The sequence below is a fragment of the Myiozetetes cayanensis genome, unplaced genomic scaffold, assembly GCF_022539395.1.
Source record: "Myiozetetes cayanensis isolate MyiCay16 unplaced genomic scaffold, myiCay2020 scf17, whole genome shotgun sequence".
NCBI lineage: Eukaryota > Metazoa > Chordata > Aves > Passeriformes > Tyrannidae > Myiozetetes > Myiozetetes cayanensis.
Window position 1 is genome coordinate 11,050,329 of NW_026087378.1, and position 20,601 is coordinate 11,070,929.

The 20,601-nt window shown below is 57.5% G+C and overlaps 2 protein-coding genes across 5 annotated transcripts in view; both read left to right on the forward strand.

Annotated features, from left to right (window-relative positions):
- Window positions 1–286: 286 nt before the first annotated feature.
- LOC126638228 (zinc-binding protein A33-like) lies at window positions 287–6,175 on the forward strand. Of its 2 annotated transcripts, none has more exons than XM_050311939.1 (7): window positions 287–313; window positions 857–1,131; window positions 1,738–1,833; window positions 3,467–3,700; window positions 4,083–4,102; window positions 4,853–4,968; window positions 5,075–6,175. In XM_050311939.1, the coding sequence occupies exons 2-7, from the start codon at window positions 859–861 to the stop codon at window positions 5,617–5,619; spliced, it is 1,284 nt and encodes a 427-aa protein (XP_050167896.1). In that variant the 5' UTR covers window positions 287–313; window positions 857–858; the 3' UTR covers window positions 5,620–6,175. The 2 variants fall into 2 exon arrangements, with proteins under 2 accessions (XP_050167896.1, XP_050167895.1); XM_050311938.1 differs by lacking the exon at window positions 287–313 and adding an exon at window positions 513–736.
- Window positions 6,176–9,299: 3,124 nt separating this feature from the next.
- The window catches only part of FLT4 (fms related receptor tyrosine kinase 4), a 56,668-nt gene continuing 45,366 nt past the window's right edge, over window positions 9,300–20,601 (forward strand). For all 3 annotated transcript variants that reach the window (XM_050312132.1, XM_050312133.1, XM_050312134.1), the window contains exon 1: window positions 9,300–9,448. In XM_050312132.1, coding sequence (XP_050168089.1) covers window positions 9,391–9,448 — 58 coding nt within the window. In that variant the 5' untranslated portion in view covers window positions 9,300–9,390. The remainder of the gene's footprint in view (window positions 9,449–20,601) is intronic.

Below are 20,601 nucleotides of genomic sequence, written 5' to 3' on the forward strand. Positions count from 1 at the left end.
CAGTATAGGGGCAGTGCAGGGGCAGTACAAGGGCAGTATAGGGGCAGTATAGGGGCAGTGCACGCTCAGTGTCCGTCACTCCCGTCCCGTCCGGCACGCGCGTTCCCGCGGGCGGCGCGTGAGGCCCCGCCACCCGGCCCGGCGCGCGCGCACGTGACCGCGTCACATGCCGGGACCCTCCTCGCCCCGCCCCTCCGCAGGAGTCCACCCAATGAGCGGGCGGGTTCGCGGCCCGTCCGCGCGATGATTGGTCCATGCGGATGTCAATCCTCGGGCGGGGCGGGGCGGAGGCAGCAAGTTCCGAGGCTCGGAGGTGCTGCGGGAACGGCGGGGACGGGACGGGACGGGACGGGACGGGACGGGACGGGACGGGACGGGACGGGACGGGACGGTGTGAGCGCGGTTGGGGCTCCCCGGGATCTGGGGGGGCCGGGGCTGCGCTCAGGGGAGCGGGCGGGGCGCGCTGCGGGGCTCGGAGTGCACGGGTGCGACACACGGAGCGGGGCTGACCCCGGAGCAACCCGTGGTGTAGGTGGGGACTGCTGGCCCCCCTCCCTGGGGCCCTGTTCAGACGCTGTGAACACTTTTGCTGAAGTGACGGTAAAGAGAAAGTTGTTCCTCTGCAAAGGCACTGACCCTTGGCCAGGGCTGCTCTGTAATTCCCAGAGTTCGGGGCTTTCCAGCGTTGGATACACCCAGCGCGACGCCTGAGCAGATCCCGTGTCTCCCACCCGAGGTCTGTAGCCAAACCCTGCCCCAGTGCGCGGGAGAGGCAGAAATCCGCCCCAGCCCAGAGGGAAGGGGATTTGAGGATGGTGGTGGGAGGAACCTCATGGTGGGACCTGTGCGCCAGCAGGGATGGCGGGCAGGAGCCAGGACCGGAGCCTGCGGGAGGAGCTGACATGTGCCATCTGCTGCGAGCTCTTCAGCGAGCCCGTCATGCTGGACTGCATGCACCACTTCTGCAAGGGCTGCATCCAGGGCTACTGGGACAGCTGTTCCCGTGTCCCCTCCTGTCCCCAGTGCCGCCGGGAGTTCCCCAGCCGGGCGTTCCGCACGCATTACCTGCTGGCGGGGCTGGTGGAGAAGGTGCGGCTCTGCGGCTCCGCCCAGCACCAGCAGAAGATGCAGGTGAGTGGCCTCTGCCAGGCTGGGGAGCAGGGGACAGGTGCCACATGAGCCCTGTGCAGCCACCACAAGCCCACCACTGCCTCCTCCCACAGACAGTTCCTCCACTGCAACACCTTACCTGACCCAAGTGCAGTGACATTTGTGTCTCTTCCTCATTCATTCCCTCTCCCCGTTTCCTTCCAGCTGTCTGTCTTCTGAACCCTTCCTGCTCTTGCATTTGTTTCCATCACTGCTGTTCCTGATTCCCACCACAGCCTTCTTGTTTCTCATGTAGGGACCGTGCAGCCAAGGGTGAAGGCTGCTTGTGCCAGGTACAGTGCTTGAGGGGACGGTCCCTGCACAGCTCAATTCACAGTAAACAGGGTTTAAAGCTTCTGCAAAGAGAGATCTCAGACAGGAGCTCCCAGTCTTAAAAATAAATGGGATTCATTACATGCACACATGCATAATTCTCAAGCCCTGTGCATCAGGTGCTTGCTCCTCCTTACAGCCTTTATATGAGATCCTGTTGCAGTCTCCTCTTGATGCTGACCCTAGGAACTGGGATTGCTCCTGACTCACAGCAAAGTAGTGAAATGGCCTCCTTACTTTCTTGTCCTCCTGCAGAAACACCTGGAAGATGCTTTGCAAGCTCGTCAGAAGGAGATGGAGAAGTTCTTGCAGAGGAAGCGTGTGGTGCAGGAGGAGATCTGTGGCCTCACGGTAATGCCCTGGCGGAGCTTCTATTTCTGCAGCCTCTGGGTCAGTGTTCATAGAGGATCTGTGTAGCACTTCAACTGAGGTTTAGCTCAGCTTCCTGTAAAGATCTAGATGAGTAACTATGAGGAGATCTGCACAAACTCCCCTGCACACAGGCCAAAGCCCATCCGTGCTGGATATTCAGCAGAGGCTTTGGAAAGAGCGTTAAGCACTCATTAGTGCAGTGTTTACAAAGTGCATTGGTGCAGCGGGGCTGAGGCATGGTGAGAGCTGTGGGGTGAGCAGCCTGTTCTGGCTCTGCAGTGCTGCCTGTTTGGGAGGCTGTTAATCCTTGGCAGCTCTAAAATCCTCTCATGTGTCTGAAGGGGTGGCAGCAAAGCTGAAGGAGCTGGGTCAGCGGCATTGTTGGCACTACACAAGTGGTGGCCTCATCACAAGGATGGTGTTTGGATTCATTGCAAAGCTCTGAGGTGATGGGAGGAGGCTGAATGCTCTCTGTGAGCTTGAGAGGCACCAGGCTCCCTCCTGGAACAAATCAGGGAAGCAAGAACAGCAAGAGGCTGACTGTGCTTCCTTCTTGGGTGGCATAAAAGTATTAAAAACTAAGGAAGGTGAGTTTGAGGAAAAGGGAAGTAGTTCAGAGGTGAGATAAACTGATGGGAGACTGTCTTCTGACTGGGACCTCTGATCCCCCAGCCTGCACATACCTCTGTCCCACTGCCAGATGTGGAACAGACCTTTGAGGTTAGTGAAGAAGTATTAGCAAATAAGCACATACTGTCCCATTGCTGTGCTGTGTCTCAAGAATAAAGGAGCAAATTGGAACAGGGAGGCCCTGCATGTCCTCTACAGTTCTGGTGTGTCAGCACAAGCACCTGCCAGAGCAAAGGGAGGCTGGTGAAGCTTCAGGTGTATCTTGAGGGAGGTGGTCTTCCTGTGTGGAGAAATGGATGTGCGTTTCAGGAAGCACTCCTTGAGAAAATAACAAGGGCTAAGGTTCTACTTGGAGATTAAAAGCTTATAAATTTGGGAAAACAGAAACTCATTGGCTATCTCTTGTAAACAGGCAGGAAGGCTACAAGAGCACCATAGGGCTGGCTGGCCGAGTAAACAACTGGAAAAAAGTGACCTCTGAAAAGAGCTGAATGAGATTTTATCAGCCTTAATGACTGAGATTAGTCTGTGCAGCTCCCCCAGAGCCATCTGAGAAAGAAAGCAAGTTACCAGCATCAGGCAGCTCTGCCCACAGTCTGGAATGATGTGAAATAAATCCAAACTAACCAGAACAGCTGAGTCTGCAGCTCTGGAAAAATTAAAGAGGTCCAGTCTTGCCCACAGGCAAATTCCTGGTGGTGTGGGGGAAGGCTGTGGCTGTGTGCAAGGTTTTCTAGTTAAGGTGACCGAGCCTTTGGTAGAGCTGTTTTTCTGTGTTGGTTTTGGGGTTTTCCTCTTTGGCTCTGCAGCCCCAAAACTTCTCCTTGTGTCCTGTTCTCCATCCAAAAAAGTCATGGCTTTGTCTAAGACTCTCAAATTTCCAGGGCTCTGTAAGCAGAGTAAGCTTACAGACCTATCCATCCTGTGCACCTACTTGTGTTTTAGCTGTTGGGTTCATCTTCTACCTCTTCCCTCTTCTCAGAAGGTGTTTGGGGAGCTGAACTTCAAGATCCGGGCCGAGTTTGCTCGCCTTCATGAGATCCTGGAGGAAGAGGAGAGAGCTGTGCTGGCAGATCTGGGCAAGAAGGAGGAGCAGGCACTGGCACGGCTGCGCGGGCACGTCGGGCGGCTGGAGGAGGGGATGGCAGCGCTGCAGAGGGACATCGAGCATGTTGAGCAGAGCCTGGGCAAGATGGAAGAAGTGTCCTTGCTGGAGGTGAGACTACTTGGTTGACCCTGGCAGGAGGCTGAGGGATGTTTCAGGATGTGAATTTGGGATGGGGAGAGTCCTAAATGACAGCATTAAGTTGTACCTGAAAGTCATTCTCGTTGTCATCCCTCTGGATTATCTACCCAATCCCTTAGAGTCTGGAGGCTTTAGCCACAAGGGATACAGTGATCTCAGATGTGGTGGGTCTTGGGAGCCTTATTCCTTCTCTGTCCAAGTGCCCAGTTGGTTTTCCCCAGGAAGGGGGTCCTGGTAGCTTGGTTTCCTCTCTCTGTGCTGCGTGTCAGCAGGAGGCAGGACAAGAAGCTTATTTGTGCATCTGCATGAATTACAGACAGTGACTGCTAATTCTCTCTGCTTCTCTCTGCAGGTGGAGAGCCTGGATATCAGGTACGTGCCTGGCATGAAAGAAGCTGATTCCCTTTTCAGGAGCTTATCTCTGTCCCTGGCTGGGACCACATGGGAGCAGCATCTTATCCCAAATTTTTAAAGCATCACACATTGCTCAGGAAGCTGCTGGTGCTGTGCAAGGGGGAGGCTGGTCCCCAGCAAACACTGGGTGCTCCTCCCAGGGAACATCACGTGTGTTGAAGCGGTTGGGCTGGAAGAGTGGGTAGAGGAGACGTGCTGGTTTGGAAGGGATGCAAGAGCCAAGTGTGCTGCAAGAGGGAACAACGCTGAAGCAACAGACTGTGGGTGCTTCAGCTTCTCCCTGCCCTTTCTTAGCTTCTTCCTACTCTTGAGGCTGCAAAACTGACCCTGAGGTGTGGGTTTGTCTGAGGCTGGGAGTAGCTGAGGGCTAGAACTGTCATAGGGGAGTGTGTCTGTGTCCCCTCCCTCCCTCCCTGGGATGCAGCCCTGCTCCACAGGCCTGACCTGTTCACCCATGCAGGGGTGTACTGGGTGCAGGTCTGCTCTGGGAATCCCTGCTCCACAAGCAGTGCTGCAGTCTCAGACACCTCTGCCCTGAGCCACTTGCTGCAGTAGGGGCAGACCTGCATCGGACAGAGCAAGCAGCTGCCAGGGAGCTCTGTGTCCTGTCTTCACCAAATCTGCCTCATGAAGCAGCCCTGCCCGTGCTCTCCCCACGTGCCTCAGCAGCAGCTCAGCAGAGGGGCTGACTGCTGCTCTCTGCCCCAGGCCCTCGGTGCGTGTGGAGACCCAGCCTGCCTTGGACCTGCAGTACTACAGGGACAGCCACAGCGGCCCCTTGCAGTACACCTTCTGGAGACGGATGCTGCGCTCCATCTCCCCTGGTGAGCACGTCGGTGTGAGGGATGGGTGTCCTGGGTGGTGGCGGGCCGGGGATGCTCTGCAGAGGGAATGTGCTGCCAGTAAATGCCGTGGTTGATGTCTCCGCAGCTCCCGCCCCACTCACCTTTGACCCTGAGTCAGCCCACCCCAACCTGATCTTCTCCAGAGACCTGACAGCAGTGACAGAGAGGAATCGAGCCCAGCCTGTCCCCAGCAGCCCCCGGCGCTTCCGTCAGTGCGTCAACGTCCTGAGCTCGCAGGCCTTCGACAGCGGCCGGCACTACTGGGAGGTCTGGGTGGGCAGCAAAACCAAGTGGGACCTGGGCGTGGCTGCTGAGACTGTAGACCGGGCAGTGAAGGTCAAGCTGTGCCCGGAGAACGGCTACTGGACGCTCCGCCTGCGGAACAGGACGGAATACTGGGCCACCGCCACCCCCTGGGTGCGCCTGACCCCCCGCCACCCCCTGCGGAAAGTGGGGGTCTTCCTGGACTGCGAGGAGGGCACTGTCACCTTCTTCGACGCCAGGGACATGTCCCACCTCTTCACCTTCCACCAGGTCTCTGCAGAGAGATACTGCCCCTTCTTCAGCACCTGCTTCAGCGACGGGAGGGACAACATGGAGCCCATGCGCCTCTGCCACCTGGCCCTGTGAGGGATGGGGCTGTGCTGGGGACACCAGCCTGGCTCCTGCCTGGGGCCCTGCTGAGGGCCAGTTGTGCACGCACAGACCTACCTGATGGGTGGTGGAGGGGCTGTTTTGTTTTCAGTTTTGGGCGGAAGGAGGGGGATGAGTCTCTTCGCAGTTCCCATTTGCCCTCCTTTCCCTCTGGCACGGGCTGTGGCTGCCACCAGGCATTCCCAGAGGTTCCTGGCACCCCTTGGAAGAAGAACCTCCCATGTCTGAGCATGGCACAGTACAGTAACGGCAGCCACGGGGCTGCAGTGGAGGTGGCCACGGGCTCCTGGCACCTCCTGTCCCTTTGTGCTTCCACCCGTTTGGAGGAGGATCCTGGTCCCAGAGCACCATCAGGTGCCTCTTGACACTCAACTCCACATCCCGGCCTTGGGCTTCCTCCGCTGGAAGAGCTTCCCTGGCAAGGGCTCCGGGCCGGCAGCAGAGGGAGCTCCGTGCCCAGCGTGGGACCCGCTGCAGCCCAGGGACTGCTGCGCTGCCTCCCCCTGACTCGGTCACTAATAAAGCTCATTAGAAAGGCAGCGCTGCCTGCTGGGCCTGCTCGGGGCTTTCATGCTGGGGGGATCTGCAGCTCTAGGGTGTTTAGACAGCCTGGGGGCACAGAGCAGCCCTCTTGACCCCTGCAGAGTCTCGGCTTTGCAGTGTGGGAAGGGCCAGGTGTGAGACTTTCCAGCTCCCACAGCTGGGCACAGGGATACCTGACAGAGCACATCCTTCACTGCCCAGCTGCCTGTCCAGGGGGTGGCACAGGGGCCCTATCCCCCCACAGTGCCACAAGGAACATTCCCGTTCCTGGGCATCACTGCTGCAGTGTGCCAGGGCTGGGCGTGCCTAATGCCTGTGCCAGGGCAGGAGAAGAAACCAGAGGGAAGGATGTCCTGTGCAGGCAGACTGTCCTGTCCAGGAGCACTGAACAGCCTGGGGCTCTACAGGCCTGGGATGCACGTGGTGCAGAAGCATGTCCTTCCTTTTGCCGGCCTGTGCGTGGTGGCCATGGTGTGCTGCACTCTGGTAGTGCCACATTTTGGGGTATAATGGCCTTGCCTGGCCCTGCTGGAGGGGCAGGGCTGGGACAGGCAGAGCCTCTGCCCCGCACACAGCACGTACAGTGGCTCCTGCATGCAGGGAAAACAGTGCTCGGAGCTGCCTTGCAGCGTTAGCCCAGTGGGGAAATGCTACCTGCCCCTAAATGGTGCCTGAAAAACTCATTTCACTGACAAACCAGAGCACCATGGAGTAGGAACCACAGCCATGAATGCAGTGACCAGCTGGGCCTGGCCCTGGGTTTGGGCAGGAGGGGTTGGGGATGGGAGAGTGGGCACCATGGGGATGAAGCACCCCTGTGCTCCAGCATCCAGATTCATGCATCTCACCATCTGCCTCCAGAACTAGGTTGTCTTTCCCGTGTGGGTCACCTCTTTGCTTTGTCCCTGGGTGTCCCCGGAGCCATCCCAGTGTCCCTCTCCCACAGCCATGCTGAGGCTCCAGTGTCCAGCAGCTGCTACCCTGGCACTGCCGCTGTGACCTGTCTGTGCTTTGGGGAAACCTTTGCTTCCTCGGGTCCCCCCACGTGTTGGAAGGGGGACAAGATTTTAAAATAAGCCTTTTGTTTCCCAGGGCGGCAACAATGGAAAGGTCCCACCGGTCCCACAGTCACCCTGTGTTTGTGATGGAAAATTCCCTGCCGTGGCGGGGCGAGCCCTTCCCAGTGTCCTGCCATTAGATGGCAGCATGGACAGGCCTGTCCTGGCCACCGCCACCTGTGCAGTGCCACCTTTGGATTTCAAGGGATGGAGGATGCCAAAATTCCTTGATTTTTTGGGTGCCAGAGGATTCCCTCCCCCTCAACTCTGGGTCAGATCCTCTGCTGCTCCCACACTCAGCTTCTCCAGACTGTGCATTTTGTCCAGCAGCTCAGCAGTGCAATGTGATTCATCCCCCCATCACTGTCCACCCCTCACCACCTCGCTGCTCGTGCCTTAGGGGCACGATGACTCCTGATGCTGTCCCCAGTGTGGGCACACTGCCATGGCAGGGAGCCTCATGGCTGTCCTCTCCCTGATCACAGCCCCCGGCACTGGGAAGGGCTCTGATCCCGCAATCTCAGCTCTTCACCCTGTAATGGTGGGCAGTGTTCCCCCTCTGTGCTGTCCCCGGCTCTCCCTTATCGTGGCAGGTTCTAACAATCTATCCTCCAGAAACTTGCAGGAGCTTGGATACCCATCTGGGACGAAGGATCACGGCCACTCTCTGCTCCATTGGGATCAAGGAGGGAAGTGATTCAATCTGAGTTTGCCGAAGAGTGATACAGTCGGCACTGCCAGGGTTAAAAACTGACTAATTGGGATGGGTTGTGTTGGCCAAAAAGACTTGTGTGGTGGGGTCCCTCTGAGGGCTCCAGGAGGGGGATGGGGTGGTTCCTTCTGCAGGTTTGGCAGCGCGAGCAGCTGAGCGCACCACAAGTTTTCATGCCTTTTCGAAGCCACGAGCACATGGCTCTCATTCAGGCTCTTTCTTCGCTGACTACAAGCGAGCATAATTAATAACCCCCTGGGGCGCAGCGCGGGGCCGTGTTAATTCATCCGTTCGGCGCTCGTTGGGTGCGCAGGCAGCTGGCCAGGGCTGTGCGCTCCCAAAACTCTGCCATCGCCCCCGTCTGCGGCGCGTTGGAGCCGGAGCCGCTGTCGCCGTCGCTGGCAGTGGCAGCGGTGCGGGGGCAGCGCCGCTGGCACGAGTGGGGCGGCACCGCTCGGCTGCCAACGCCACGGGCGTGTGCGTGGGTTTCGGTGCACACCCGCCAGAGAGGGGTGCAGGTGCCACGTGGAGCGGTGCTGGGGGGCCACGTGGCTGCCCCACACTGCTGGCACCGTGCAGGGATGGGCGGCATGAGCTGGGGCCCCGGTGCACCCCAAGGAGTAGGGGTGCAAGTGTGTGGGTGCCAAGCGCGTGTGCATCTTCGTGTGCCCCAGGGGGTGCAGGAGGAAGGAGGTTCAGGGGTGTGTGCAGGACCGCGTGCCTGGGGGTGTGCATGCAGGTGTGAGGTGTGGAACTGCGGGGGTGCACATGTATGAAGGTGTGCGTGCAGCCAGGTGTGAGATGCGTTTGTTCGCATGAGGTGCTCAGACACTGAGGTGAGAGGGTGTTCGTGTGCGTTCCCTCTGCCTCTGAGAGGCCGGGATGTGCACGCAGGCACGGACAGGAGAGCACGCGATGTGCAGGCGTTCACACACAGGTGCAGGGGGATGCACAGGGGTGCGCACAGGTGTGAACACAGACGCAGGTGTGGGGGTGCTCATGAATATAGACACAGGTGTGTGGGTGCTCACGTGCCCACGGGTCAGGGCTGATGCAGACCCACACCCACGCACAGAGGTGTGGGGCACGCTTGTCGCCAGCTGCAGGGGAGGCGACCCACGCACACAGGGGACACCTGTGGGGACACTCGTGTGCAGAGGGATGCGCACACCCCCGACGGTGCCCGGAGCCGCAGGTGCGCCCACCCCCCAGCCCGCTCCGCGCCCCTCCCCGTCCCGCCCCGCCCGCCCGGCGCCCCGAGGCTCGGCGGAGGGCGGCGGGCAGCCCGGGCGGGCGGAGGAAAAGGAAGCGGCCCCGGTGTTCCCCGCCCGCCGCCGCCGCGCGTCGCCGCAGCTGGGGCGCGGCGGGAGCAGAGCTCGGGCGCGGGGCGCTCGCACCGCTCCGCATCGCACGGACCTGCCGGCAGCCCCGGAGATGAGGAGAGTTTGCACGCTGCCCCTCTGGCTCTGGCTCGGCATTGTCTCGGAGGCAGGTGAGCTGACGGGGCTGCGGGGCTGCCCTGCCCGCTCTGCCGCCCGCCCCGCACCTGCGGGCGCGCTGGGGACGGGGCTGCTCCTGCAGAGCGGGACGGGACGGGACTCGGCGCTGCCATCCGTGTGTCCCCCAGACCCCGGAGGGACCCACACGGTCCACCAGGGCATTCCTCACCATGGACGGGGATATGCCGTGCCGCGGCGCTGCCCGTCCCGGGCTCCCCCGTCCCCGGCGGGGAACGGCGCGCTCGGCTCCGGCGTCTTCCATCCCCGTCGGGCACCGGCACAGTCCGTCCCGGGGTCACCCATCCCCGACCGAGACGCACCGGGGCGCTCGCCCGGGTGTCCCCGACGGCGGTGACAGCGTGTCCGCGGCGAGAGGACGGGTCGGGAGGACCCTGCTGCGGTCCCCACGGGGTCCGGGGCTGGGGGGAGCCCACGCCGTGTTCGTGTCGCGGGTGTCTCGCTGCGAGCAGGGAGAAACCTCAAGGGAGGGATGTCCCTGCGCAGGGACGCGCCCGGCCGGAGGACAGGCTGGAGGCCAGTCTGGGGTCTGTTTATTTATTTTTTCACGCACAGGGTCATTAATTTGTGTGTGCCGGGCAGCGCGTTGGGGAGGAAGGCGCGAGGAGGCGGGGGTCCACACCATGCTGTCCAGCCTGCCTCTCCCAGCTCTGGTCCGCCTGGGAAGTCACCCAAGGCAGATCCCAGTGAACTTCCCGTAGCGCTTCTGGGGCAAAAGGCTGTTGGGCAGAGAGTCAAACCCTCGTCCATGGCTTTGGCCCGGTGGGTGTGGGGCCACTACGGAGATGGGGCTGCAACACCCTTCCAGAGAGCAGGGACCGTGGGGCAGGGCAGAGCTGGGTGGGCACTGCCACAGCAGCAGGGACAGGGCACCCCAGCTGCTACCCCCAGAGGAGCTCCTGCTTGCTCAAGTAGAGCATTTACAGCCCCAGTCAGAGCAACACCAAAAAAAAGTTAGTGATGATGGAAGCGTCCAACATGGGAAGATGAATTTTGGGAGCGTAAATAGAATTTTCTGTAGCTTCAGCTCAGTGACTCACTGTCACTGGTGGCATTTGCTGCCGTTGTTGAAGTGAGCTCACGGGAGGGTTACAGAGGTGCGGCATGGACAGCATCACCAGCAGCGTCACTATCAACCTGCTCTGCCCAAAATGCTGCTGATAGCTCTGGTGCCGTGGGGCTGAAGGACCCAGCAAGAGCTCCAGGAGGCCGGACAGAAAGGGACCTGCTGCTGGTGGAGTCACGGCAGGAGCTGCGACTGTTCAAAGCTCTCCTGTTAGCAATTTGTAAAGCGTCGTGTAGCTGTTCCCAGGTTCTTTCATCTCCTGGAGGTGCGGGAGCAGTGCCTGGGAGGCTGTGGCCAGCCCGGCTGCGTGCTGTGTGGCCTCGCCAGCGCAGGGCTGTGCAGAGCTTTGAAGCTCTCGGTGCTGACTGATTAGTGCAGAAACGGAGAATGATGTGAAGCTCAGCTGGGGGATTGTACCCTGGGAATTTGCTTCCTCTTCTTCCATTCTACCTGAGATCAATTTGTCAGTGTGTGAAGGACCCACAAATTCCTCATTAATCAAAATCCCAGCTGGGTGCAAATGTTTGCTCCCCTTGAAAGTAGGGCTTGAGGTGTGAGACTGTTCCACCTGGGAAGGACGAAATACCTCAGCATCATGAAAGGTCTCTGCTGGCACTGCGTCCTTCTCATTCCTGCACCCCAGTGTCTGATTAAATGGGCTAGCAAGAGCACACAGCTCTTACATGTTCCAACTGCACAGTGCACCCAGGATGGAGTGGTGCTGGGGAGGTGCCCTGTGCAGGCAGCGGGATGTGGAGAGCAAGCAGAGGTTCAGCCCCATCATCCCAGGGCCCTTTGAGGTAACACTCTGTGGATGGTGATGAGAGTGTGTACTCCCTCAGTCAGCATCCTCTGGGCACAGAGCAATGCTGAGTATCCCACAGCCAAATAATCCCGCTGGGGACGCTGGATTGCCGCTTCCAAGAGCATTTGCCCTTTTGCATGAGGGAAGGGGCCGTGCTTGTGTAGGACCTGAGCCGATTGCATTGGCTGCCACCACCTGCCCCCCTCTAGGATCACACAGACCCCCCGACCGGGCGCTCGGACGGGCCAGCACTGGCCGTGCCAGCAGCAACAGTTGCCTGCGCAGCTGGGATTTGAAGCGGTCGCTTTATTGCAAGTAATAAACATGGGCCGTTTCAGCAACACCCTTTCATGCAACAGCCACGAGTGCGCAGCAAACCCTGCTTGGGCTGAACCCGGCCGCTGTCAGCGATGAGGCAGAGCCAAGGCCTCCACTGGGGAGGTGAGTGACAGGAGGGATGCAGCCCGTGGTCCCTGGGGGGCTGCCAGGGAGGGGCCAGCCATGGCTCCTGTGCCCTGCTGTCTGCTTAAGGATGATTTCAGATGAGTGGGCTGCAACTACCGCCCTGGGATTTGGCACGGGCACGCGAGCCCACGGCTCAGTGCCTGCACAAACACCCACCAGGGCGTCAGTTGCTGAGCTCAAATTGACGTCTGGGCAGGGGGACACTCCCCCAGCAGCACAATGTGCCCAGCCAGTGCAGATGGGGTGGAGGGGGCTTCCTCCAGCGTGTCCCATTCCACTCTGATGCTTCTCTCCCATGGGCTTGCTCCAAGCGGGATCCCTGTCCTCAGGGTTTCTCTTGGCCCCGTGTTGGTGTGGTGTTTTCCAGGGCAGGCGTGGGAAGGGTAGGTGCTCCCAGCCGGCCAGGAGGGAACAGGCTGTTCCCAGCGTCCCAAGGCAGTTCCTGGGGAGGGAAAGGGAGAGCGGGATCCCACGGGAACGGCATCAGGATGGGGCCGTGGCCAGGCAACAGTTTCTCCAGTGCCGTGCGGGACATCCACAGCACTCAGGAGGTTGCCTTGCAGAGCAGGAGGGGGCTCTTGGTAGGTCCCCAGGTCTGCCCAGCTCAACAGTTTTGGGGATCGAGGTGAGCCATGGAGACAGCACCCACCTCACCCACCTCCTCCTCAGCCACTCCAGCTGGCACAGCAGAGGCATTTCCAAATAAATAGGGTGCCTTTGCATTCAGCCTGCTGGGCTGAAACAGCCCCAAGCAATGGGGGCAAGGTGGGGGGCTCCCTCACTCCCAATTTAGGGGAACTATATGTTTGGACTAGGGAGGGGGGAAAACTGCAATAAGCCAGCAGTGAGGGGGATCCCAGGAGGTCCTGCATGTGTGAGGAGAAGCAGAAATCCCTGCAGTGGCCGGACCCTGCAGGCTGCGCTGCCCATGGAGGGTGGGGAGCCAGCAGTCGTGGTGGTTTCCGTGTGAGGAATGACTAAACGTCACAGGGCTCTTCCGCTGGGAAAGACGGGCCGGGGCGTTGCGACTGAGGGCTGCGAAATCACAGCTCACCCGGAGAAGGCAGTTCCTGGTGGGTTCCCATGCCGGGAGGATGTGGAGTGTAGTGGGAGGCTGGTGGCTTGTTGCACGCTGCCACACAGCAGTGGAGCTCGTCACCGTGGGGCCCTGCGGGTGTGAGATGTTTGCCTGGGTCCGTGGGCAGTTGTGTATGGAAAAACAGATGATTTTGCAAGGAAAAAATCCACAGGTGGTTAGTTAAAGCTGAAAGCCCTCTTTCTCACTCTGGACTGTGAGCCAGAGGTGCCCAGTGCCATGTTTGTCCTTGACCCGCCCCAGCTACCCCCGCAGCTCCTGCAAATCTCCGGCTGGGCGAGGGGCAGCGGGCAGCCAGGTACACGTCTCATGCCAACTGAGTGCCATGGGGGGCACTCTGATGTGTGCCAGGTTCTTTTGGGGGGATCAGAGCTGAGCCTTGCCCTAGGCCCGAGCTGGAATTATCTTTTGTCCTTCATTAGGAAAAGAAACACTGCTGCAGCTGCACTGGCATCTAGTGACTGGTTAAATGAATTCCAGGATTTTTATTGCCTCTGGCTATCCCGGACCTTTGTTTCTTGTTTCACGTTGTTGAAAGAGGGGGTTAGCCAGGTCCCAGGGGGCTTTTTCTCTCTGGTCAGAATAGTTGTGATGTTTTCGGCGTTATTGCCCATCTGCGGTGCCTCATTGTTAGCACAGAACGGTGGAAGTGGAGATGGCGGGTGGTCAAGTCGGCGATGGGGCGCGAGCCCTCGAGCCCAGCGTGGCCACTCGCCTTGTCGAGGGGGCTGCGGGCAAACCGCTCCATCTCTGGGTGCAAGTTCAGCGGGAGGAAGGTGAAAAGCCGGCCCCGCAGCAGCCGGTGCTGAAACTCCCACTAAGTTTTATAAGCTGAGGATATTAAGTGGGGAGTCTCGGAGCCTCTCCTGGAGTCGTTTCCCTGCTGAGGTAGCAGAAACAGGTTTTTCAGCCAGTGACTTGTATTTCACCTTACAACTTCTCCCACGTGTGAGTTGTTTTTCTTGCTGTGTTTCTGCCTCCCTCCTTCCAGGGTGAGGATCCCTCACGCAGGCTTTGTGGCCAAGCCTGGAGGTGCCATGGGACGGACATCATGTGCTAATGAGGGAGGATCGGCTTAGGGGGTCAGGAAAACACTGTAAACTGGGCAAACAGAGAGAACGGGATGGTGGGGAAATGCAAGAGATACTCTGAGTAAGTGTTGTGTTCTCCCCTTTTCTAAGCGTGTAATAACCAGGCCCCCGCTCCTCCTCCTGTGCAGTGAAAGGCAGTGAGGAGCCCAGGGCTGTCCCCAGGAAGGACCGTGAGAAAGGGATGAGTGGATTGCAGACTGTCCTGGTCCCTGTTACTGATGAGCAGAGCCTTGGCGTGAGCAGAGAGAAAGAGGAGATGAGATTTTACCTGTCTACAGCAGCCAGGCCAGAGCTGGTTGCAACTCTTGGGAGAGCCTGGAAAACCCCAGCTCTGTTTCAGAGGGATAAGCAAGAGAATAAGCTCAACTCCACTCCTGGTCTCAGCGAATGCAAAGAGGGAAGTGGTCGAGTAGATGCTTTGGGGACCTGCTGCCACCATGCAAGCTGTAGCTGCCTACCCAAGTGCAGGTGTGGAGGGGCTGACCCTTCTCCTGGCCGTGGCTCCAGTTGGATGGGCAAACATCAGCTGGTGCACTTGGTCTGCCCACCTTGGTCTGTGGTGCCAGTGCCGGTGACGCAGCACCAGGCACCGTCACACCATGGCCACACCACCCTGTACGGCAGGGCCACCTGCCCAGCAGGCTCCAGGGATCAGGGCATCCCCCAGGGAAGGGTTAAGCGAAGAGGAGCAGTGCCGATGCCAGGCTGGCTGTCCAGGTTCTCCCTTGGTGGAGGTCAGTGGTGGTTCATGGGAAAGGAAAAATTGGCAGCTGGGCCGGATGTCCCTGCATTTCCCCTCTTCCTGCAGCCGCCTGAACGATGTTCCTTATTTAGCTTTCCTGACGGACAGGAGGAATCTGATGGCGGAAACTGTCACTGCCTGATAACAGCTCAGGGACCCCTTTATGATGGGCGGCACGGCAGGGAACAGGGCAGCACTCCCCTCGCCAGGAGGGGACAGCCAGGGCTGCCCTTTCCACCGGGTTCTTGGGGGCGGCTGCGGGCAGGGCGGGAAGGGCACTCACAGCCTCTCCCTTGGTGTTGCTTTGTGTACAAACTCCCTCAGTGCTGTCTAATTGGCTCTTTTTTTTTCTTTTTGGTGAGGCATCTGAACTGATGGGAAGGGCTGTGGATGGAGAGAGGGTAGGCATGGAGCAAAGCCACCCTGCCAAGGTCTGAGACCAGGTGAGACTTTGTACTCACTGGCAGTGAGGATGTGAAGGGCAGCCAGGGCTGGGATGTTTCAGCAGGAGCTGGGAGTGATGACCAGTGCCAAGAGTTGAGCACACACATCAGTACTGGGAGCAGCTCCCATACAAGAACATTCTGCCCATGCAGATAAACACTGCAAAGGAGATGTCCCTGCATATTTTATTGTCCCCAGCTTTCTCTCTATGGGAGATGGCATCTTGTTAGTGTCTGAGCCATTCTCTCACATGTGCCCATGGTGACCAGCCTCAAAACCACAAAAGGTCCTGAAATACAGCTTGTATGTCAGTGTATCCATTGATTTTTATCTTGCATCTGTGGAGGCCACCAGGCTGTGCTCCCATACCAAAACCAGCATTGTTTCCATGGCAATTAATGTATTTAAAAAGGGTGGAATGTGCAGTGAGGCTGTATTTTTTCAAGAACAAGCCTTAAGCAAACCAGCCTTTGCCACTGGATGGGACACTGGCCTCCGTTCAATGCCCAAGTTGGCATTGCTGTGCTCTGTGCTGGGAAACAGGACATGGTGAGCTTGCTCAGCTGGGAGGCACAGGGCTCCCTCAGACCTGTGCAAAGGCCACACCACAGCCTTGCACGCTGAGATCACCAGTCCTCTGCTGCTCAGGGCTCTGTGTTCCCTGGCGTGGTTAGAGCTGCACACTTCGAACTGCATCTCTGATGATTTTGGCTTCAGCCGAGCAATTTTAAAAATCTCACTGCAAGATGTAAGACCTCAGCAGGAACTCACAGGGGTTGTTTTGATGCTCTCTGAGGGATCCACTGTATGACCAGCTCACCCACCTGAGCATCTGTGAGTTGCAGGACTGAGGTTTAGATCACCCACATGTGCCAGTACTGAAGGACCAAATGCTTCTCCCTTCAGCCAAGTTCAGTTTCCTTTTGTGTTTGCTTTCTGTCAGCAAGCAGCACAAGGAGGGAGACTGGTGTGAAGGGAATTGGTGTATCAGTCCATATGTATTCAGATACTGCACTGTCTGTGTCACAGGTGTGTGCAAGGCTGGTGGCCACGGGAAGGAAGCAGAAGCTCCTGCCCCAAACCTCAGTGCACGTTTCAGATGGCCATGCTTGGGGATGAGGTACCCATGGGAGATGACAGGGCTTTTCATCCCCCTGGCTATTCTGAGGCAGAAAAAGCAGCAAAATTCCTATTGCAAGTTGTTTAAAATCGTACGTGTTTCTTATGGTGTCACTTCCTAGTGTGATGCACAGATGCCACTGCAGCAAGATGAGTTAACTTCCTGCTACACCTTCCTGGGTAGGAGTCATCTCACCCAGCCCCTCACATAAAAGTTTGGTGTAGAGCCCAGGGTGTTTGCTCTATGCTCAGCAGGGCAGGAGAAAGACTTTTTTGGAGATGCTCCAACCCATCCTCGAGGAGGTGTTGAAGGAATTGCCTTTTGGGAGGTGAAAGCTGAGACTGCCCCCAGCCCTCACGGTGTCCACCACATCCATGTCCCCAGGACTGGCACTGTGCCTCTGCCAAGTTGAATTTAACCCCACAATCCACCCTGTTCCTCAGTGGCCACCCTGGCTCCCTCCCCCTCAGCAGGTCACAGCTGCATGAGGGGACAGGCACTGTCTGGCTGAGGGTAAAACAGAAGAGCAGCATCAACCAAAACAACTGATGGCCCCAGCCTCAGGAGACATGCCCAGGAGGAGGCTGGGACGTAGTGGGATCATGTGGAGTGAGCAGTAGACAAAGGAAGGAAGTTTTTATTACTGGGCCAAATCCTGAGGTCCTTCAGCTGTATTTAGGCCAATGTCTCAATGACTTCAGTGGAGACTGGTCTGAGTAAGGAGAGAAGGAAGGGCTTCAGGATCTGGCCCCTGAATAATTGTGTCACAGTGGAAAGTTTATTTGCAAGCTCATGATGGCTTTGCTGAGTGGCCAAGGGTAACCAACAACCATGGCAGCCAGGCCTCTCCCCTTGGTCACTGTTCCCTTCCTCTCTGGGGTCCTTCCCCACCCTACAGCAGGTTCACCTTTTTGGCTGCTGTCTGGGTTTGGCAGAGCTTGGCAGACCCTGCAGGGCAGAGCCAGGTGTCCTAAACTGGGCAGTGGCTCCACAGGTTTGTAAAGGTCTGTCTGCACCTTCACAAAACCCAGGAGATCCATGAAGGTGTTTGGGTTCCTGCATCATCTTTCTGAGTTACTGAGGCACATGAGCTCTCCATGCAGCAGGGAAATCTGTAAAAAGTTTACTGGTTTCATTTATTCCCACAAAAAGCCCAAAGCTGAGTAGCAGAGTCTGGAAGCCTCTCCATTGGTTTCCCTGTGTGTGGAAGGTCATGTGTTGGCTGGGGGCAGCATGTACATGTGTGCACAGACACACACACGAGTGTGCTGACAGTGAGGTTTGGCTCCAGGCTTGGCTCTCCATCCGAGACTTGTTTTCCCCATTCCTGAAATACCGACATCCTCTGAGATGGATGGAAGACGTAGTGACCCAAAAAAATAAATACTGACGAAAGTGCGGGTCAAGTCAGTAGTTTCTGTGAGTGACAGTAAATCTTGACATTTACTGAGCTAAGAAGGTTGGGCACGAACTGTGGTTTGTGCTTGGATTTGGAAGCTGCCAGCTCAGAGTGAAATCGCACCCAGCGGAGGTGACGGCATCCAGCGCCCGCAGGAATCCGTCACTCAGCCGGAGCAGAGTCCCCAGGGAGGTGTAACTGGGTCTAAGTGCCCATCATCCCTTCAACCAGGCTGCAGGCCCTGGCCCTCGGGAAGCAAAGGGCAGAGGTTTAATGGCATGTCCCAAAAGCGTGGCAGCCAGCTGGACGGTGGGATGCTCCCACGGGAGATGCAGGCGTTCGCTCCAAGGAATTCCCCGCACCGCTGGGCAGGCGGTGCAGGATCCCTGTGCTGGGACAAAGCAGGGGGGAAGCAACCACCTTGCCTCCAAAGGGAGTTACTCAGCAATGCCTTGTAAAGTGATTTAGCTAATGGAGTGTGTCTCTGGGCCTGATGGCTCCTCATTGGCTTTGTTGGCTCTTGTCAACCTGTCAGAATTGACGGGTCCTGGGCTGTAAGTGCTGGCTCTGGCAGCACTGGCAGTTCTGGGATGGGATCAGGGCATATCCTGGTCTTCATGTCCCCTCTGTATTATGACATTCCAGAGTGCAAGGGAAGGGCAGGCAGGCAGGCTCAGACCCAGTATGTGTCCCCCTGGATGACAGACTTGCAGTGGGATTTTCACCACCATGTTTGGTTACTCCTGTGCTACAGAGACCAACAGAGGTAGCACTGTTAGTGCTACACTGGGGGTAGCTTGGCATCCCCAGTTTGAACATCTGGTGATGGAGTTTGATGTTCCTCAAAGCCCCTGTGTTGTAGAGAGTCGAGCCTTTCCAAAGAAATGGGTCACACCAGGATTGCACCCAGCCCAAGATATGATCCCTGTTTCCAAGGTGCCTGTGTTGCCCAGAGTTGCCCCTCCACGACACTCAGCATTTCACAGTATTTATGGCCGCTCCTCACCCTTGGCTGCTTAGACAAATAAAGCCTGGTGCAGCCTGAGGCAGTTAATCCCTGGCTTTCCAGCCTCCCAGCAATAACAAGGCCTGGGTGGCATTTCAAAGAATGCACTGGGGGAGAGGGGGAGTGCCTGGATCTATTTTTTATACGGCGGGGGAAATCCAAGCCTGCCTTCATTGAAGATAAGCGGCGTTGGCCGGGCTGAGCTCCGGCTCAGAGGTTGTAGCGGTGATGGAAGGCAGGAGACTCCGCACAGCGTTGGCCCCACGGTAACCTCTGCCAAAAGAAAAACACTCTTAATACAATAGTGGATTTAAAAAAAAAAAAAAAAAAAAAAAGAAAAATAAACAGGGCCCCACATGAACTTAGGAAACCTGTTCTGGCATGAAGAACGATGTGCATGGTGAAATGACCTAAGTGGCACCTGGAAGGACTCTGGTCTCCAGACCTGCGTTGCTGAGAGTAGGAAAGGGCCAGTATCTGTCCTCGACCCCTTGGTCCAGCGTGGTGCCGAAATGGCCCCGCTGCCAAACGGCTTCTCCTGCCTCTGTGGTCCAAGCCAACGTGCCTTCCCCTTGTTCACGCCTTGGATTCCCGTGGGGCTGGAAAGGCTATCCCCAGCCTCGCCCCACGGCTCTGAGCACCAAGTACCTCATGGTGACCAAACAGGGACAGCCGAGGAAGTGTCGTGTTGTTTCTTTAGCGCCGTTTCCCTGTGAGTACTTGTGCTCCTTGGGTGGAAGTGATTAGCATGTGTAAACGCTTCCTTCCCATCGCGTCCGCTTGCGTGCTCTTCCCACTGCGCTGCGTGGCAAGGGAAGCACCTTTGAACGGGAAAAAACAGTCAGCTCTGAGTACTAACAAGAGTAACTGGGTGTTTATGAAACTTGGTCACCCTGTTGTAAGCTATTTTTAAAAAGCAGCAGAAGGGGCTTTAGCTGACTGGCCTTCGAACAGCGCCGGAGTCCAACGCTGCCATTTAGGCTGGGCGTTTCGTTGTAGGAATTGTGCTATGATATACAAAGTGTGACATTTCCAACTCAGCCTTTCTTGGAAGGGAATTGAATTAGTTTCATAGCTGCACAAGGGGTGTTACGTGGAGGTGGAGAGAGAAATCTGTGCAGATGTTAAACAGCCAGCTAATCTCAAGTGACGCGAATGCCCTGATCCGCTTTGGCTCTCGGAGATGATGATTATCATCTCCTGCTGCAACGGGTCCTGGCTTGTGGTCACAGCTCTGTGCCAAGAGAAACTGAGAGCATGTGCATCTGTAACTTGCCATCAATGCCCTGGACAGCCCCATGGGGCCAGATTTCTTCCCACTGCTCCAAGTCTCTCCATCTTTAAGTGTCTTTGCCCAGCAGGGAGCAGATGGGATCACTGACCTGGGGGTGAGGAACAGAGCCCTCTGTGGGGGGAGAGATTTGCTGTGCTCTTTAGAGCCCATCTCTCTTGGGGATTCTTCAGAGAACAGAGTAAGATTTTTATCAACCACATCAGGGAAGGCTCTGGGTTTGGGCAGCTCTGGCTGCTTTCAAGGATGGCAGAAAGCCAAGCCGTGCAGTGTTTTCCAGGAGGGTTGAATTTTCTTATCTCCTACGTGCTGTAGGTGCATTTACTCCAGGGATTCCACCTCCTGTCTTGCTCGTGCAGACACCAGGAGTGCTCTTAGATCTGCAGCGAACACTCAGAACTCCTCTGTCAGCCCTCTCTGCTTGTGCACGTCTGACCTCGTACCTGAGCCTTCCTTCCTCTGCCGCTACCTCTGATGACTAATTCTCCTTTGAAGAGCGTGTGCCTGTGATCTTCCTGCCTCCCCTCGTGCCCACCCCTCAGAGGGGTCGTGCAGACAGTCTGTGTGCACGTGCAGGTGTGCATGTGAGAAGCTGGAGGAGGG

Coding starts and splice junctions, on each gene's coding strand:
- LOC126638228 (XM_050311939.1), top strand. CDS start 859: ATGGCGGGCAGGAGCCAGGACCGGAGCCTGCGGGAGGAGCTGACATGT. Junction 3,701..4,082: donor AAGAAGTGTCCTTGCTGGAG/GTGAGACTACTT, acceptor TTCTCTCTGCAG/GTGGAGAGCCTGGATATCAG. Junction 4,969..5,074: donor GCTGCGCTCCATCTCCCCTG/GTGAGCACGTCG, acceptor ATGTCTCCGCAG/CTCCCGCCCCACTCACCTTT.